The sequence below is a fragment of the Cricetulus griseus genome, chromosome 7, assembly GCF_003668045.3.
Source record: "Cricetulus griseus strain 17A/GY chromosome 7, alternate assembly CriGri-PICRH-1.0, whole genome shotgun sequence".
In the NCBI taxonomy this organism is placed as follows: Eukaryota; Metazoa; Chordata; class Mammalia; order Rodentia; family Cricetidae; genus Cricetulus; species Cricetulus griseus.
Window position 1 is genome coordinate 50,704,673 of NC_048600.1, and position 15,300 is coordinate 50,719,972.

The 15,300-nt window shown below is 47.1% G+C and overlaps 1 protein-coding gene across 1 annotated transcript in view; it reads left to right on the plus strand.

The window, feature by feature from the left end:
* Positions 1-13,343, plus strand: part of Slit3 (slit guidance ligand 3) — a 575,059-nt gene extending 561,716 nt beyond the window's left edge. Inside the window, exons 33-36 of the mRNA XM_027425222.2 lie at positions 5,370-5,524; positions 7,147-7,432; positions 9,647-9,855; positions 13,108-13,343. Of these exons, the coding sequence (XP_027281023.1) occupies positions 5,370-5,524; positions 7,147-7,432; positions 9,647-9,855; positions 13,108-13,343 (886 nt within the window). The remainder of the gene's footprint in view (positions 1-5,369; positions 5,525-7,146; positions 7,433-9,646; positions 9,856-13,107) is intronic.
* The last annotated feature ends 1,957 nt before the right edge of the window (positions 13,344-15,300 follow it).

A 15,300-nucleotide genomic window follows, 5' to 3' on the forward strand; every position in this document is an offset into this window, starting at 1 on the left:
ATTAGAGCAAGCTACTCACCTCATGGCAGCTGAAAAGCCAAGAGAGATGAGAGGGCCAGAGTCCCATCATTCCCTTCAGGCTGTGCCCCTCAGTGAGCAGAGGACTTCCCACATAGGCTTCTTGAAGGTTCCACCACCTCCCAGGAGCACTACAGACTCTGGACCAATCCTTCAACACACAAGCCTTTGGGGGACCCCTCAGCTGCAGACTTCAGCCACCCACTTTCTATATGGCTGCTGTGCAACAGCTCCCCCGTGTATCAACTTCAGCACACACTCCGCCTACTCACTCTCTTCAGCCTTCCCTAGTGATGTCTCACACAGACACGCCCGTTCACTCTAAATGTTTTCTGCCCTCTCATAAAGAACAGAGTGAGCATCCTTCATCTGAAATAATTCTCCAGAATGAGAAACTCAACAGTTTTCAGTTCTTAGAGCATTTTAGGTGGAGGGCAGTCAGTCCCTAAATGTATGCAAATAGTATATAACTAGGGAAAACTACTTTTGATCCTGAACTCTTCAGCTAATGGACACTCAAACCTCTACCAAATAATGATTAAAAATGAAAATTAGTTACAGTTTGTAGTATTTTTAATAACCACTAGAGCTTTCAATGCCTGTCTGTGTTGCCCTTGAGTCATGTAAAGCCAACAGCAGAAGGAGCCAATCTCAAGAAGACTGTTCACAGAAGAGGCCACACTCCCCCAGGGGTCTTAAGAGCTTTTCCCTTTAACTAAATCTTTTCTTCATCCGAAACTTTGTATTGAACTTAAAACTATTAATACATAGAGGTGGAACTGCCCTGCAGAGTTGAAGGCACAGGCTTCTCGTTCTCCTCTAACATACCCAGTTTGAAACCCTTGGTTAAAGCCAGTGGTGTGAGCTGGTCATGGTAGCAAATGCCTTTAATTCCAGTGCTCCGGAGGCCAAGGAGTGTGTGCAGATTTCTGTGAGTTCAGAGCCTGCCTGGTCAACATGGTGGGTTCCAGGACATCAAGGGCTACCCTGACTCAAAAAAACTAAATATACAAACAACAGTTTGGGCTGGAGGGTATCACTCAGTAGAAGTGTGTTTACCCAACATGTAGCCTCTGAGTTCAGTCTTCATATCACATATATACATGCATACACACACACACACACACACACACACACACACACACACACACACACACACGGTGGAGTGGGAGATGGAAGAGAACGAGCAATGGAGGAGGAAATAGTGATTCTCAGAGCAGAGTGTGGTCCTGAGGTGGCAACACCTTGTGACCTGGTAAAAATACAGAAGTACACATCTTCAGTCCTTACCCTAGAAGTGATGATTCTGAAGCTACCAGACAGAAAATAGCAAATCTGTATTTAAGGAATCTTTCAGGTGACTCTCATGAATTTAAAAAAAAAAATGTTTTGAAACAAGATCCTACTGTGTCACCCCATCTGGCCTGAAACTCACTGTGTAGCCTCACCAGGCTAGCCTCAAATTCCCAGAGACCCACCTGCCTCTGCCTCCAGAGCACTAGGATTAAAAGTGTGCCACACATCCAGCTTGATGCATAAATTTAAGAAGCAGAGGTGAATGTGTGAAAAGTCTCTAGAAAAGGAGCTGTTTGCATTGGGTCATGAATGGAGAAACTCATGTGTACAGAAAGGACAAGTAGGTGGACTAAGTTGAGACAGCAGCAATAACGAGAGACAGAGCAGAAGGCGCACAGGATGAAGAGAAACAAGACCAGCCTCAGTAGGAATCAGCAGACACTGTCTCCTAACATCTTTGTTTCTAAAACTGGTAACCTTGAACCAAGTGGGAAGGACAGAGAGTAGGGAAACAGGGCCATTGGCCACCTGACAAGCCATATCCCTGACAAAAAACACTTGGTGTCACTTAGAAGGTAAAGAAATGGTCTCCCCTACTTCCTTGGCCAATTTCCTATGGCACTGATGGGTATTTGGTGCTGGTGAGTGTAAAACAGTACTTGGCAAATGAACAGTGATGTGGACTGCTCAGGGCAGAAGGTTAAAAACAGGCTTCCAGAAGCAGCTGGGCTCTGTGCAGTGAGGAGCCTTCTAGAAACACTATGCCAAGAATGAAACCATTGCTACCCCTTAAAACTGCCACCAGGGAGTTGTATGAGTTTATCAAGTCCACTAGGGAGATGGTGTGCCCTTGGAAAAAGATGACTTGCATTCTCGTGCCAATCCTGGTGACAGAATGTCACAGCCCTTCCATTCATTATCATAAGGGGCTCTAGGCTCCAGAAATAACACATAAAAAGTGATTTTATGGGGAAGTTAATGTATGTTTATATGCACATCATCTATATAGTCTAAAGGCAATTTTAGAAAACATGAAGTATTTTTATTAATACCTGTTTTGATTGCCACCCATCACATGAGGTCGCGTGTGGAGTTTTCCATTTGTGACATCATGTTAGTGCTCAAATTTTTTTCATATTTTTGGAGACTTTTGCATTTTGATTTTCGGTTATAGGAATGCTCAACCTGTACTATTATCTCTCACTCACTGACTTCGTAAACACCTGTCAGGCACCTGGGCCAAGTAAAGGGGACATGAGATTAAACATCCCAAACATAGAAGAAGACACACATGTTGACAGGCAGTGGCTACCCAGGAAGAATCTAACAAGCCTCTCTGGAGGCTTGCCAGCCTGCTGTGGGGACACTTCTGAAGAAGGAGTAAATGTTCCTGCCTGGAAGATAAGGGAGGTCTCCCAGGGGAAGGAGCCTAACTTAACACTAAGGGGCATTTGATGTCCTCTGAATGTCATGCTGGCAGAGGCTGTGAGCTGACAGGAGCTGAGGGGGCAGGAGGCCATTCTTCAGAGTCACTGCAGTGACTTCTTGCTACCTGGAGGCTATGCCAGCCTTGTATGAAAGCCAAGAAGCCAAACCAAAGCTGGCTTATCAGAGGAGTTGGCAGCCTACACATTTCTGTTCCCTTAGGCTCCCATGAACAAGCCTCAGAAAGGTGAGCTGCCAGGACCCCTGCAGACTTCGCTCTCCTGGAGCATGTAGATTCCAGGGCCTCCCTTCTGCCCATCCCTGATTCTGCTTAGGTCCCCAGCAGTCATGAGAAGTGAAGGAGCATATCAAGATTCTACTGTAGATTACAGGGCAGACACACAGCAAGCCCACCTTGGGCTTTCCTGACCCAGAATAGGCCAGACCTTTGGTATACAGACTTTCCATGGTCTCCTCTGCCCACAGGGCCAGGGACCTGTGGGAAGGGGCAGCTAACTAGAACTCCTGTGGGCACTGTTGTGAGGTAGCAGCTATAGATTATCAAGAGAAACTGGATAGTCAGAGTTAGGGGGGACATGTCTTGTGTTTGGGAGGGGGTTATTTGTTTGTTTGGTTGGTTTTGTTTTTTTAAGACTTGCCATTCAAAACTCTATGCACAATTCAGCTCTACCGGGCAGAGTGCATACCCTGGCAGTTTGCATTATTACCAGCCCATCCACTGCCAAGGTCTTTGTCCCATTTGATCCTCAACACATGAACCAGTGAACATCATCACTCCTGTTTGAGGGATGGGAAGCCTGATTGCTTGGAGAAAGCCCAGGATGGAAAGCGCTTTGGCTTAGACACTGGTCAAGTTTCCATTAAACCCACACTCCCACTGTGGTGGTTGCAGGCTGAGTCAGTTGCTAGAGTGGGGTCTATAGGCCCAGACTGCTTGCCGAAAGCAATCGCAAGGCTTTGTTCCTGCAGGGCTCTGCCGCCATCTATTGGTCACTCCTGGCATCCACGAGAAATGACCACCTGATAATGTTTTCTGTACAGTGGCTGAGAGTCCCATAGCTGGGAGACATGAACTTAAGTCCTAACTCTACTATTTCCACTTGAGGCACTAGGTTATAAGTCTCCTGTTCCCAAAGGAGGAAAGATGTACCTCCTGCCTTCTGGCTTGTTAGGGGTAAATGAAGGTTTTCAGCATAGCCCATAGCCTACTTGCTACCACTATTAAAAGCAAAAGAGAGGGACGAAAGCATTTGCTGCTCTTGCAGAAGACCTAGATTTGGTTCCCAGCACCCATATTGTAGAGCTCACAACCACCTGTAACTCTAGTTCTAGGACAGTTGTTCTCAACCTGTGGGTCACAACCCCTTTGTGGAACTGAACGACCCTTTCACAGCGGTCGCCTAAGACCACCCTGAATATTAGACATTTACATTACAGTTCATAACGGCAGCAAAATTACAGTATAAAGTAGCAATGAAATAATTTTATGGTTGGGATTACCACAACATGAGGAACTGTATTAAAGGGTCATGGCATTAGTAAGGAATAGAACTGTGGAATCCAAAGTTTTGCCTTTATAAACCCTATCTCTGGCATGTATTAGCTGGATGGCCTCAAACAAGTCACTTAATCTGTCTGGGGCTTAGTGTCTTTATCTGCAAAGTGTGTTATCTGGTACCTGCTTCATAGAATTATTAAATAATATAGGTGAGTGATTTAGTACTATACGTGGCCCATCATAAGTCCCTGCTCTATCACAGATTAGCTGGGGGAGGGGAGTAAGCAACTCCGTTTCTCTAGGCTTTCAAGTCTATAGTTCTGAGATGAGGGTAGACTCGTGGCATAATTATGAGGCACTCTTTCCTCAGATGTGGCATGCTCAGAACTGATGGTAATACAATGAATTTAGGTGGAACAAACGAAAACTACTGACCTCTTTGCCTAGAGAGAGTTTGTCGCATACATGCTAGGAAAACAAAAATCACATCATACTAAAACATTTTCTCCCAGGTGTTTTCTAGAGCAAAGCTATCTAACGCTCAGTGGGGTTAACGGAGGAAATGGGGCATTTGAAGGGATTGCATCTTCAGTGAGCAAGTGTCCAGGCAGTGTGTGGGCAGAGCCAACCTGAGGTGATGAGCCAGGCATAGCTTGCCCACTCTGTGAAAGGACCAGGGCAAGAACTGAGCAGCAACTGCAGTGCCACTAGGCTGGCTTGGTGGTGGGATCAGAACCTGCTACAAGAACTGTCATTGGGGCCACTGCACATCTGAACATAGAATTGGCATGAACATTAACTGCTCACACAGGACACTGTGCTTATGTGAGAAAACAGCCCTGACCTTGGGAGACACACCTGAGGGATCAAGAGGTCAAGGGTCATGACATGCATAGCTTACCCATACATATATCAGAAAAAGCGTGGAGGTGGAGGCCAAATGGAAGTAATTGGAGAGCCTGGACAAAAGGGTATTTTCTGTTTTTATTTTCACAACTTCAGTAAATTCACAGTTGTTTCCAAATGCAAACTAAAGCAGATTGCAAGCAGCCCTGTGCCTGGCCCTGGAATGTGCTTCACCTCTGGCTCTTTCCCTTTCTCTCCTGTCCAGTGTGGAGACGGTGAACGACGGTCAGTTTCACAGTGTGGAGCTGGTGATGCTAAACCAGACCTTGAACCTGGTGGTGGACAAAGGAGCCCCCAAGAGCCTGGGGAAGCTCCAGAAGCAGCCAGCAGTGGGCATCAACAGCCCCCTCTATCTTGGAGGTAACACGCCCCCATCACCACCTTGCCCCACCCTTTGCACCTTTGTGGTTTTCTGCTTCTGCACTGACACCCAGACCTGATGCCAGGGGTCTCCTTGATGTCCTCTTGGCACCTACTGCCAAAGTCAAGGGAGACTTCCTGGAGGAAGTAATAACAAAACTGGCTGCTGAAAGGGTGGCCAGGCACTAACTAGCCCAGCCATGAGGAACAGATTCTGGACAAATGCTTGTCAAGCAAAGAGTGGGCCTCTGTGAGAATAAGAGGTGTGCAGGGAGGGGAGGAGGGGTAAAGAGGATCAGATGGAAGGGTGTCCCGGCTCTGCTGCAGTCTGCAAACTTCAGGACCGTACCCCTCTGGCCTGACACCTCTTGGACATGGCAAAAAGCATCACACCTAGGTCAAGGTTGTACAAAAGCAAAAATGGCAAACCACCACAAGCTACCTAGACCAGAAATGAAGCCCCTGGGCTGGTGGGTCTTGAAGAAAAGAAAAACTGACATCAGAGCCGGGGAGGGTGTTCAGACTGGGACTCAGAGGTAGAGTGCTACCCTAGTGGGAGAGAGCAACACCCTGGTTTGTACCCCAAGACACATGTGTTCACCAAAGCAGTTTGTTCAATGCAGATTCCTAAGGCTTCAACCCAGGTGTCCCCTGCCAAGGGCTGGCATGGACCCAGGGACTTGCACTTATAAGCAGGCCATCCAGATGCAAGGGACACAGAGTACTCCTGGCCCAGATCCATCTCAGGACACAGATTCTCCACAAGGAAGAATGCCCCTTCCCTGCACCTGCTCCACTGTGGCCACAACAAAACTGGGCACATTTTCCACCCAACATGTGGCCTGGATAAGAATAACATGGAAGGAGGAGAGTAGAAGCTGCATTTATTTGTTTATTGTTTATTTGAGCCAGGGTCTCATGTATCCCAGGCTGGCCTCAAACTTCATCTATAGACAAGGATAACCTTGAACTTCTAATACTCCTGCCTCTACCTCCTGAGTGAGAGCTGGAATTACTACTGAGTGACACCCTGCCCAGTGTATGCAGTGCTGGGGATCCAACCCAGGGCTGTGTGTATATTAACCATTCACAACAGTTAAGCCATGAGCCCAACAGAAAGAGCAGAGAGAGAACATAAACCAGACGTCACTGAAAACAAAATCAGGCCTTTACCAGTAGTCTGAGAAAGGCATCAGTATAGCACAGAGGGTAACAAATAGCCTGGTAACCTTGAACCCCTTAGGTATGGCATGAATGGAGGAACATTAGACCATACTTCCATACCTAAGGGGTGGGCCTTGGTTAAGCCAATGGGACTGTGTGGCAGTAGATGACAGGTCCTCTTGTTTCTCCTTTGAAAGTTCAAAGTACAGACTTCTGTGGGTTTTTTTTTTTTTTTTCTGAGACTAAATACTGGTGATAAGTTGAGTTTTAATGGCACCAAAGCAAGGACTCGCCACTGTGAAGATAAGGCCTGGTCTCTGACCTGTTAGCTCAGTTTATACAGCAGAGGCCCAGAGCTCTAAATGGTAACTGTGAACATGCGCTGTGTGTGGTCTCACCTTGAAGGGTGACGGTGAGGCAAGGGTGTATCTTCAGGCTGTCCTGCCTTCCTCCCACAGGCATCCCCACCTCCACAGGCCTCTCAGCCTTACGCCAGGGTGCAGACAGGCCGCTGGGCGGCTTCCATGGCTGTATCCACGAAGTTCGCATCAACAACGAATTGCAGGATTTCAAGGCTCTCCCACCTCAGTCCCTGGGGGTCTCTCCAGGCTGCAAGTCCTGCACTGTGTGTCGACATGGCCTCTGTCGCTCTGTGGAGAAGGACAGTGTAGTGTGTGAGTGTCACCCAGGATGGACAGGTCCCTTGTGTGATCAGGAAGCTCGTGACCCCTGCCTTGGTCACAGGTGAGTACCCTAAGGGCTCACAAGTTGCCCTGCCCACATATAAGGAATAGATACTGATGGGTGCTGGGGGAATTGTGGTCCTACTGTGGACAGCACAACAGCTTAAAATGTCAATAAGCAGGTCTCCTACATCCAAGCAGCAGGCCTGGCTTGAAAGCATTAGCATGAGGAGGGGCTTTCTCAAAAGATCTGTCTCCACCATGCAGCCCTTAGGATCTGTGAAAGCCACTGCCCGAGTCTGTGCTGCCCCTGTGTGATCAGAAAAGCATCTCTTAAGGGAAATAGAGCCCCAAACACAGGACAGCACATAGAAGACAGATGAATTACAGTTCCTGTTTCTGCATAACAGTGCACATCTGAATCACCTGTAATGGTTCAGTCACTCATGATTCATTAAACACGTGTTTGTGGACGACCTACTATGTGCAGGGCCTTGTACTCAATGCAAGAGACCCAGTGTTCCTAGAAACTGCAATTGGCAAAATAGAATACTAGACTCAAGAGTGGTAATTTGGCTGGCTGAAAAAGTCAGGAAATAATAGTCTTGATCAAGAAGGAAGGAGCCCTAAACTTCCTGTTACTCTTGATGTATGTGCCTGGTCCTGGAATTAACATGAAGCTTAGTGGTTAAGAGCACTGACTGTGCTTCCAAAGGACCTAGGTTCAATTTCCAGATTCACATAACAGCTCACAACCATCTGTAACTCCAGTTCCAGGGGATCCGACACCATTTTCTGGCCTTTGTGAACACTAGGCACACACATGGCACACATACATGCAAGCAGACAAAATACCCACATAGATAAAAATTACATAAATCTTTTTAAATTTTTGATGAAAAAAAAAAGAGATGCTTTAATGGTTAAGGGTACTTGCTGCTCTTGCAAAGGACCTGGGTTCAGTCCCCAGCACCCGCATGGTGACTCACAACTATCTGTAACTACGATTCCAGAGGATTCAGTGCCTTCCTCTAGTGTCCACAGGCACCAGGCACATACATGATACACATATGTATGTGCGGGTAAAACCATCATACACATAAAATACATAGCCCTAAAAACTTTTCCTTACACAATGAAGAGTTTGCCATCCATCCTTCACTCTGGGAGGTGGACAGAAGGCTAGTTCATGGGAGGGGCTGTCATGGAATGCAGAGTGATACACTTAACACAGTGCCTGGTACACAGCTTGTGCCATCTGCCGAGAACAGGCTAAATGTCTCTTGTCCAAAATGCCCGAACTAAAAATGGTTTACATTTGGGGTATCCTTTCACTTTTGGATTATGCACATATACCTCTGAGATACTTGGGGGATGAGAACCAATCTCACACACAAAGTTCATTTGTATTTCATAGGCCCCTCACACACATGGCCTGATAAATCTGTATGATGTGTTCAGTGCATCTGTGTTTTATCAGCAGCCATCACTGGAGGTCAGGTTAGGATTTTTCACCTGGAACCCATGACATTTAAAACATTTTGGGTTTGAAGGCATTTGGTGCCAGGGTTGTTCAACCTGTAGTGGTAGTAATAGTAGCAATAGCGTTTGCTCTTTAAATTGAAGGAGGATTAAAATATTTAGAGACCAGTGAAATGGCTCAGTGGGTAGAGGAGCTTGCTGCTAAGCCTAACAACCTGAGTTCAATCCCCAGGACCCACGTGGTAGAAGGAGAGAACCTACTGTAACAAGTTTTCTCCTGACCTCTACATGTGCGCCCGCACACCCACGTGTGTACTGGTGTTTGCACACGCACACACGTACATAGTTAATAAAATGCAATATTTAAAATTACCTTTGCCATATGTGGTGTTGCATGCCTTTAATCCCAGCACTTGGGAGGCAAAAACAAGCAGATCTCTGTGAGTTTGAAGCCAACCTGGTCTACACAATGAGACCCTGTTTTAAAGAAACACAAAAGTAATTATTGTTTGTGTTGACAGAAAGCTTAAAGTCTGTTGGTTGGGCTGTGAAGACTCTGATGTCTCTGTAGGGAACAGCAAGTACATTGGCATCTGGCCAGAGCTGGCATTTTTGCTAGGGCTCATGGGCTTCTGGCTACATGGGGTTCACATGAAAAGAGGTGCTTGGATGCTTGCTGACTGAAGGAGGTCTGTACACAACACAAGGTCCCACAGCTCTGATCCTCTGGCTGGAAGGACAGAGGAAGATGCTAGCAACCCTAACTCTGGTCTCCTTTGCCCCTTGCCCCCAGCTGCAGCCATGGGAAATGTGTGGCAACTGGCAGCACATACATGTGCAAGTGTGCAGAGGGCTACGGAGGAGCCTTGTGTGACCACAAGAATGACTCTGCCAATGCCTGCTCAGCCTTCAAGTGCCACCATGGACAATGCCACATCTCAGATCATGGGGACCCTTACTGCCTGTGCCAGCCTGGCTTCAGTGGCAATCACTGTGAGCAAGGTGAGTCTACTGTTCTTGTGGCATGGGGAGGGGGGCCTATGAACAAAACAGGGATCAGAGTAGCTGATTTTCCCCAGAGCAAATCATATAGCAAGGAAGAAGGTCATACGTGGTATCTTCAATGATGTAGTCAGAGAAGTAGCTTGTACTGCCCATCTCCAGGTCATTATTATCAGTTCCATCACTAAGGTGCATTAACTGAAGGCTGCTACATAGAAGACATAGCAGGTGATGGGGTCATTGTGGTCACTGGCTGACTGTCATGCTACCTTGCAGGGTTTCTCAGAAGAGTATATACTGTGTAGAGTATGTGGTACCTAGGAATGTGCTAAGAGTTGGGGAGCTGAAATGTATGACCTAACTTCATGGAAAATCTGTTAGGAATTTTTAAAGATCTATTTTTATTATTTCCGTGTGTGTGTGTGTGTGTGTGTGTGTGTGTGTGTGTGTGTGTGTGTGTGTGAGAGAGAGAGAGAGAGAGAGAGAGAGAGAGAGAGAGAGAGAGAGAGAGAGGTGTGTGTGAGAGAGAGAGGTGTGTGTGTGTGTGTGTGTGTGTGTGCCATGTGAGTGCATTGCCCATGGACGACAGAAGAGATCATCAGATCCCCTGGAACTGGAGTTACAAGTGATTGTGAGCTATCTGGGTGCTGGGAAGTGAACTTGAGGTCTCAGGTCCTCTAGAAGATCAGGAATCACTCTGAACTGCTGAACCATCTTTACAGCCCCAAGTTAGGACTCTTAAAAGTCAGAAGCAACACTGTTGTCATGAAAAGAAAATTCTGTGTCCTTGAGCAGGACATTTCTCTCTGGGTCATAATTCCTACCCAAAACAACTGCACTGGTTTATGGTAAACACTAAGTAATGTTGTTGTTGAGGATTCAACATTAAGATTCTTGAATGACATCCTTGAAGCAACTAACAAGCCACCTAGAGTGTCCAGCACGAGCAAAACGACCCAACAAGAAATACCAACAACAGCTTTACTATACTGTCTAATGGAGAATGCTTGAGTACAGCAAAGGAATGGGGAGGCCTGTGGACTCCAGAACCCCAAGGTGGTAGCATATGGAGGGAGGGGACTCCCCTATCTCCTTGATTGGCACTGACTCAGAGCTAGGAGTTTCTCTTTGCAGACAGAGGTAGGCAGTAGGCTCTTGGCACACCACAGAAACTTGGGCTGAACACCTGTAATGTTTGTTGCTGGACAGCCCTGCATCCTGTCAGGCTTTGAGCCCAGTTGAGGAACTGCCTAGAGTTTACAGAGCTGTATTGCTTTTGAAAAGGAGCCCATAAGCTGACCCTACCATGACCCAAGCTCCTAGAGCAAGCCCCCAGAGCAGCAGTGTGTCCCACTCCAGGGGACACACTCACCTCACTACACCTCGCCTTCCCATCCCGGGGCCTCACCAACACTCACTCCACCATACTCACTTGCATGGCTGCAACACCACGCCATCCACTTGAGCCATGACTGTGCAGACTAGCCTGTAGCCCATACCACACTATTCCCAGTGGGGACCAACAGGAAGCTGAGTGTGATCAGCAGTTGGACCTTTTAAAGATCAACAAAATTGACAAATCTTTAAGTAGGCTACGAAAGGCAGAGAGGAGATGCAAAATCAGAGATGACAAGAGGCATGACAGGAAACTGAATTAGTAATAAGCCTTCCGTCATCAGGACTGAAGTGATGGCTGAGCAGGGAAGAGCACTTCCTGCTCCTTGAGAGGACCCGAGTCTGATTCCTCACACCTATACCGCCTGAGGCTCACAACTATCTGTAACTCCAGCTACAGGGAACCTGATGGCCACTTATGGCCTCTGCGGGCAAACACACACATAGTGTATACACACATTCATAAATAAAAGGGTTTTCCCCTTTAAAACATCTTCCATCATTAAGTAAAAGGTGCCTCAGTCCTGTAGTCCTAAACTTGAGAGAAAGGGGACCAGAAATCCAAGCTCATCCAGAGACCAGCCTAAGCGGCATGAGACCATGCTGGGCACAGAGTGAGACAGAGACACAGAGACAGAGAGGGGGGAGGGAAAGAAGGGGGAGGAAGGGGAAGGAAGGGGGAAAGTCTTCAACCAAATTTCCAGGCCTCGTGAGCTCACTATTGCTTTCCATAGAACCTCGTGAGCTCACTGATGCCTTCCACCATACATTTAAAGAAGCATGATATAATTCTTCCCAACCAGTTCAGAAAATTGAAGAGCACAACAAACCTCCAACTCATTCTCCAATTGTAGCATTGCCCTCATACCCAGACAGAGGAATGTATGTGCCAGAGAAGAGGGGAGAGGGAAAGGGAAGGAAATGGGAGATGGGGAAAAACAAAAACAAAACCACTAGGAAGTAGAGGCTGGAGGTGAAGAGCAGGGTCAGAGGTCAACATCCCAGCACACATGGGGGTCCTCTTTGGAGGACCCTATGGTTTCTAGGACTTCCAGAAGCATCCTGAAGGGCCTTTACCTTATTAGCATCTTTTTGCTTCCCAGCCCCTGGACCAGGCCAACTTACTTTCATGTGCTCTTGTAGAAACAGGTCCCTTAACAGCTTCCTCCACCTTGGTTTCTCGTTACCAATAGATCCACTTCAGTGTTGACAGAATTAGTGTCCAGGCTCTACACCAAGAGACACAGGCTACTGGGAGTGATAGGGAGAATCTAGGACCAGCTGGAGCTCTGCTGCCCTATCCAAAGCTCTTAGCACTCTGCCCACCATGGCAACATGAGGAAGTGGGCTGGGCTCCACGACCTCCCAGTTTCAAAGAAGCCAGCAATCCAGATTATTAAGTGAATTCAGATGTTTTCAATGTTCGTATCTAAGCACCTGTCCAGTAATAAGATTTAGCCACTATTTACCAGTTGCCAGTCCCTTGGAGGATGGAAGGGCCCAAGCCCAGTCCTACCACCAGAATATCCTGGGGACACGATTATCCTTGTGTAGAGCCTGGCACTGTAAAAACACATCACATTTGTGGAAAGGGGGAGGCAGGCAGGCAGGCAAGAAGGAAGGGAGGGAGGGAGGAAGGAAAAAAGGAAGGAAGGAAGGAAGGAAGGAAGGAAGGAAGGAAGGAAGGAAGGAAAGAAGGAAGGAAGGGTGGGTGGGTGGATGCATAAGGAGGCAGATGATGAACCAGAGAGTAAGTGTATGCATCTTCAGATCACAAGTGTCCCCTGGTAGCCAATCAGGGAAGCACCCAAGCACCCCTTTACCACCCGTGCCCTAACATTACCTTTCTGTCTTCAGAGAATCCATGTTTGGGGGAGATAGTCCGTGAAGCCATCCGCCGCCAGAAAGATTATGCCTCCTGTGCCACAGCCTCCAAGGTGCCCATCATGGAGTGCCGTGGGGGCTGCGGGAGCCAGTGCTGCCAGCCGATTCGCAGCAAGCGGCGGAAATATGTCTTCCAGTGCACCGATGGCTCCTCGTTTGTGGAAGAGGTGGAGAGACACTTGGAATGTGGCTGTCGTGCATGTTCCTGAGCCCCTCTGCCACCTACCCACCCACCGCCTCTCAGACTCCAGCTCACTGGGCTGGGGACAGCCACACGGAACCTCTTTGAGATTCAGAATGAAGGAGAGAAAGCTGGAGAGGAAGAGGCAAAAGAGAGAATATTAAGTATATTGTAAAATAAACAAAAAATAGAACTTATTTTTATTATGGAAAGTGACTATTTTCATCTTTTATTATATAAATATATCACATGGTCTGAGTATATGTACTATATAGTGTGTTATTTTTACCGAGTTTTGTTTTGTGTTGTGTATTTGTTGTGTTTTTATAAACAGCTGTTTAAAATTTTAAGACAAAATAAGACTAATAAAAATGTTTTAAACAAAAGGATAAGAATAGAGAAACGATAGCCTGTCTGAGGCAAGAAGAGGGAATTTTATGTGTATGTAGCTCTCTCAAGTCAGCAAAATCAAGAGCTATTTCCTGAGCTGGTGGGAGGGGTTGTGTTTTCTCTGTTATCTTCACTCCTCTTTTTCCCTCTTCCTTGCAAAGTAGCAGTCTTCTCACAGTTCTGGCTTTCTAGGCCCAATGTGCTCCTTGCTTCCAAAAGGCAGCTGGGCCCTGACAGCCTTGTTGCAGTTCAGAAGACTTGCTACCCCTTGCCAATCATCTGCCCCAGCCCTCCTGCAGGGTATGAGCCTATGGGGAGGCCTGGCCTTGTTGGCCAGTCCTGGTCCTTTGAGGGAGTTGACTCTGACTTTGCTGAACAATCTGGGTCTGTTGTACCAGATTTGCAAACAGCAGTTCTTTTCCTGCCACTCCCCAGGAAGCATGTCCTCTGAGGCAGGGAAAGAGGGAACTATGACGTCTCCCCAAGCCCCAGGCACTGGTCCTCCCTTACCAGCCAGTATTATTGGAGTACAATACCAGAGAGTGGGCACCAAGACTGTCCAAGAACAAGACAGGGAGTCATGTCTTCATGGATGCCCAACAGGCAGGCCTCTGGCATCTGGCCCTCTAAGCTATTTTCTCATTGCCTAGGAACAACACCATCCAGCACATGTCTGAACCCTACTTTATCCAACCCCTACTTCTCTGGTTCAGTGTATCCCATTTTTCTTAACTAAAGACACAGGCCCTTCTTAGGCTCCATCACTTGCCTGATGGCACCATTTGATAAGTGGAGGAGCCTGTCCTGGAGCACAGACTGGGAACTCTAGATTCCCCTTCAGAATGAGTGGACCTAGGAAACAGGCAGCAAAAAGACCTGTCAACAAAAAGAATGCAGGCGTTTCCCTGGGATGCCTTTTCTCTTTGTTTTGTTCTGTTGTCCCTTCTGCCTCATCTGTATCTAGGGAGTTTCTAGAGACAGGGACTCGGGCATCCAGGAAATAATAGCAAGCACAAGTGCAGCTTCAGACTGTTCCTGGAGGCCTTCTCTGATCTCCCACACCTTTCCCCACCCTCATCCCCATAGCACACATGGCCAGTGTCTTAAGCTGCTCATACCAACACCCTGGCTCTGCTCATCTATGCTCCTTTCTCAAGAGCCTCCACTGTTGGAGTCTCAAGAAGGAGAGTGTGGAACCTTTGCTCTGAGGGTCCCCTAAGGAGCTCAGCTACTCTGTGAGGACCGATGGTAGATCAAAAACTCAAAGAGTAAAGAAGGGAGGGAGAAAAGAGAGGAAGGTAGAGGAACAAGGCAAGTGGAAGACAGAGAAGGACAGTAGGGATGTGATAGAGAAATCACTTTGGAACAAGTGTGCATTGTGTTTCAGGGGTTGTATCTTATGATGGGTTTGTTGAAAATGTTCAGAGTTAGATTTAGGTCATGCTCAGATGTCACTGCAGTTGCAACTCATATATTTATTTATTTATATGCATATATTCATTTAATTCTCAAAACAGCTCTGTGTAAAACCATTTAGTTCCATTACTAAACTACTTTACAGTTGAGTAAATGGAGATGGAGAAACTAAGGATCTT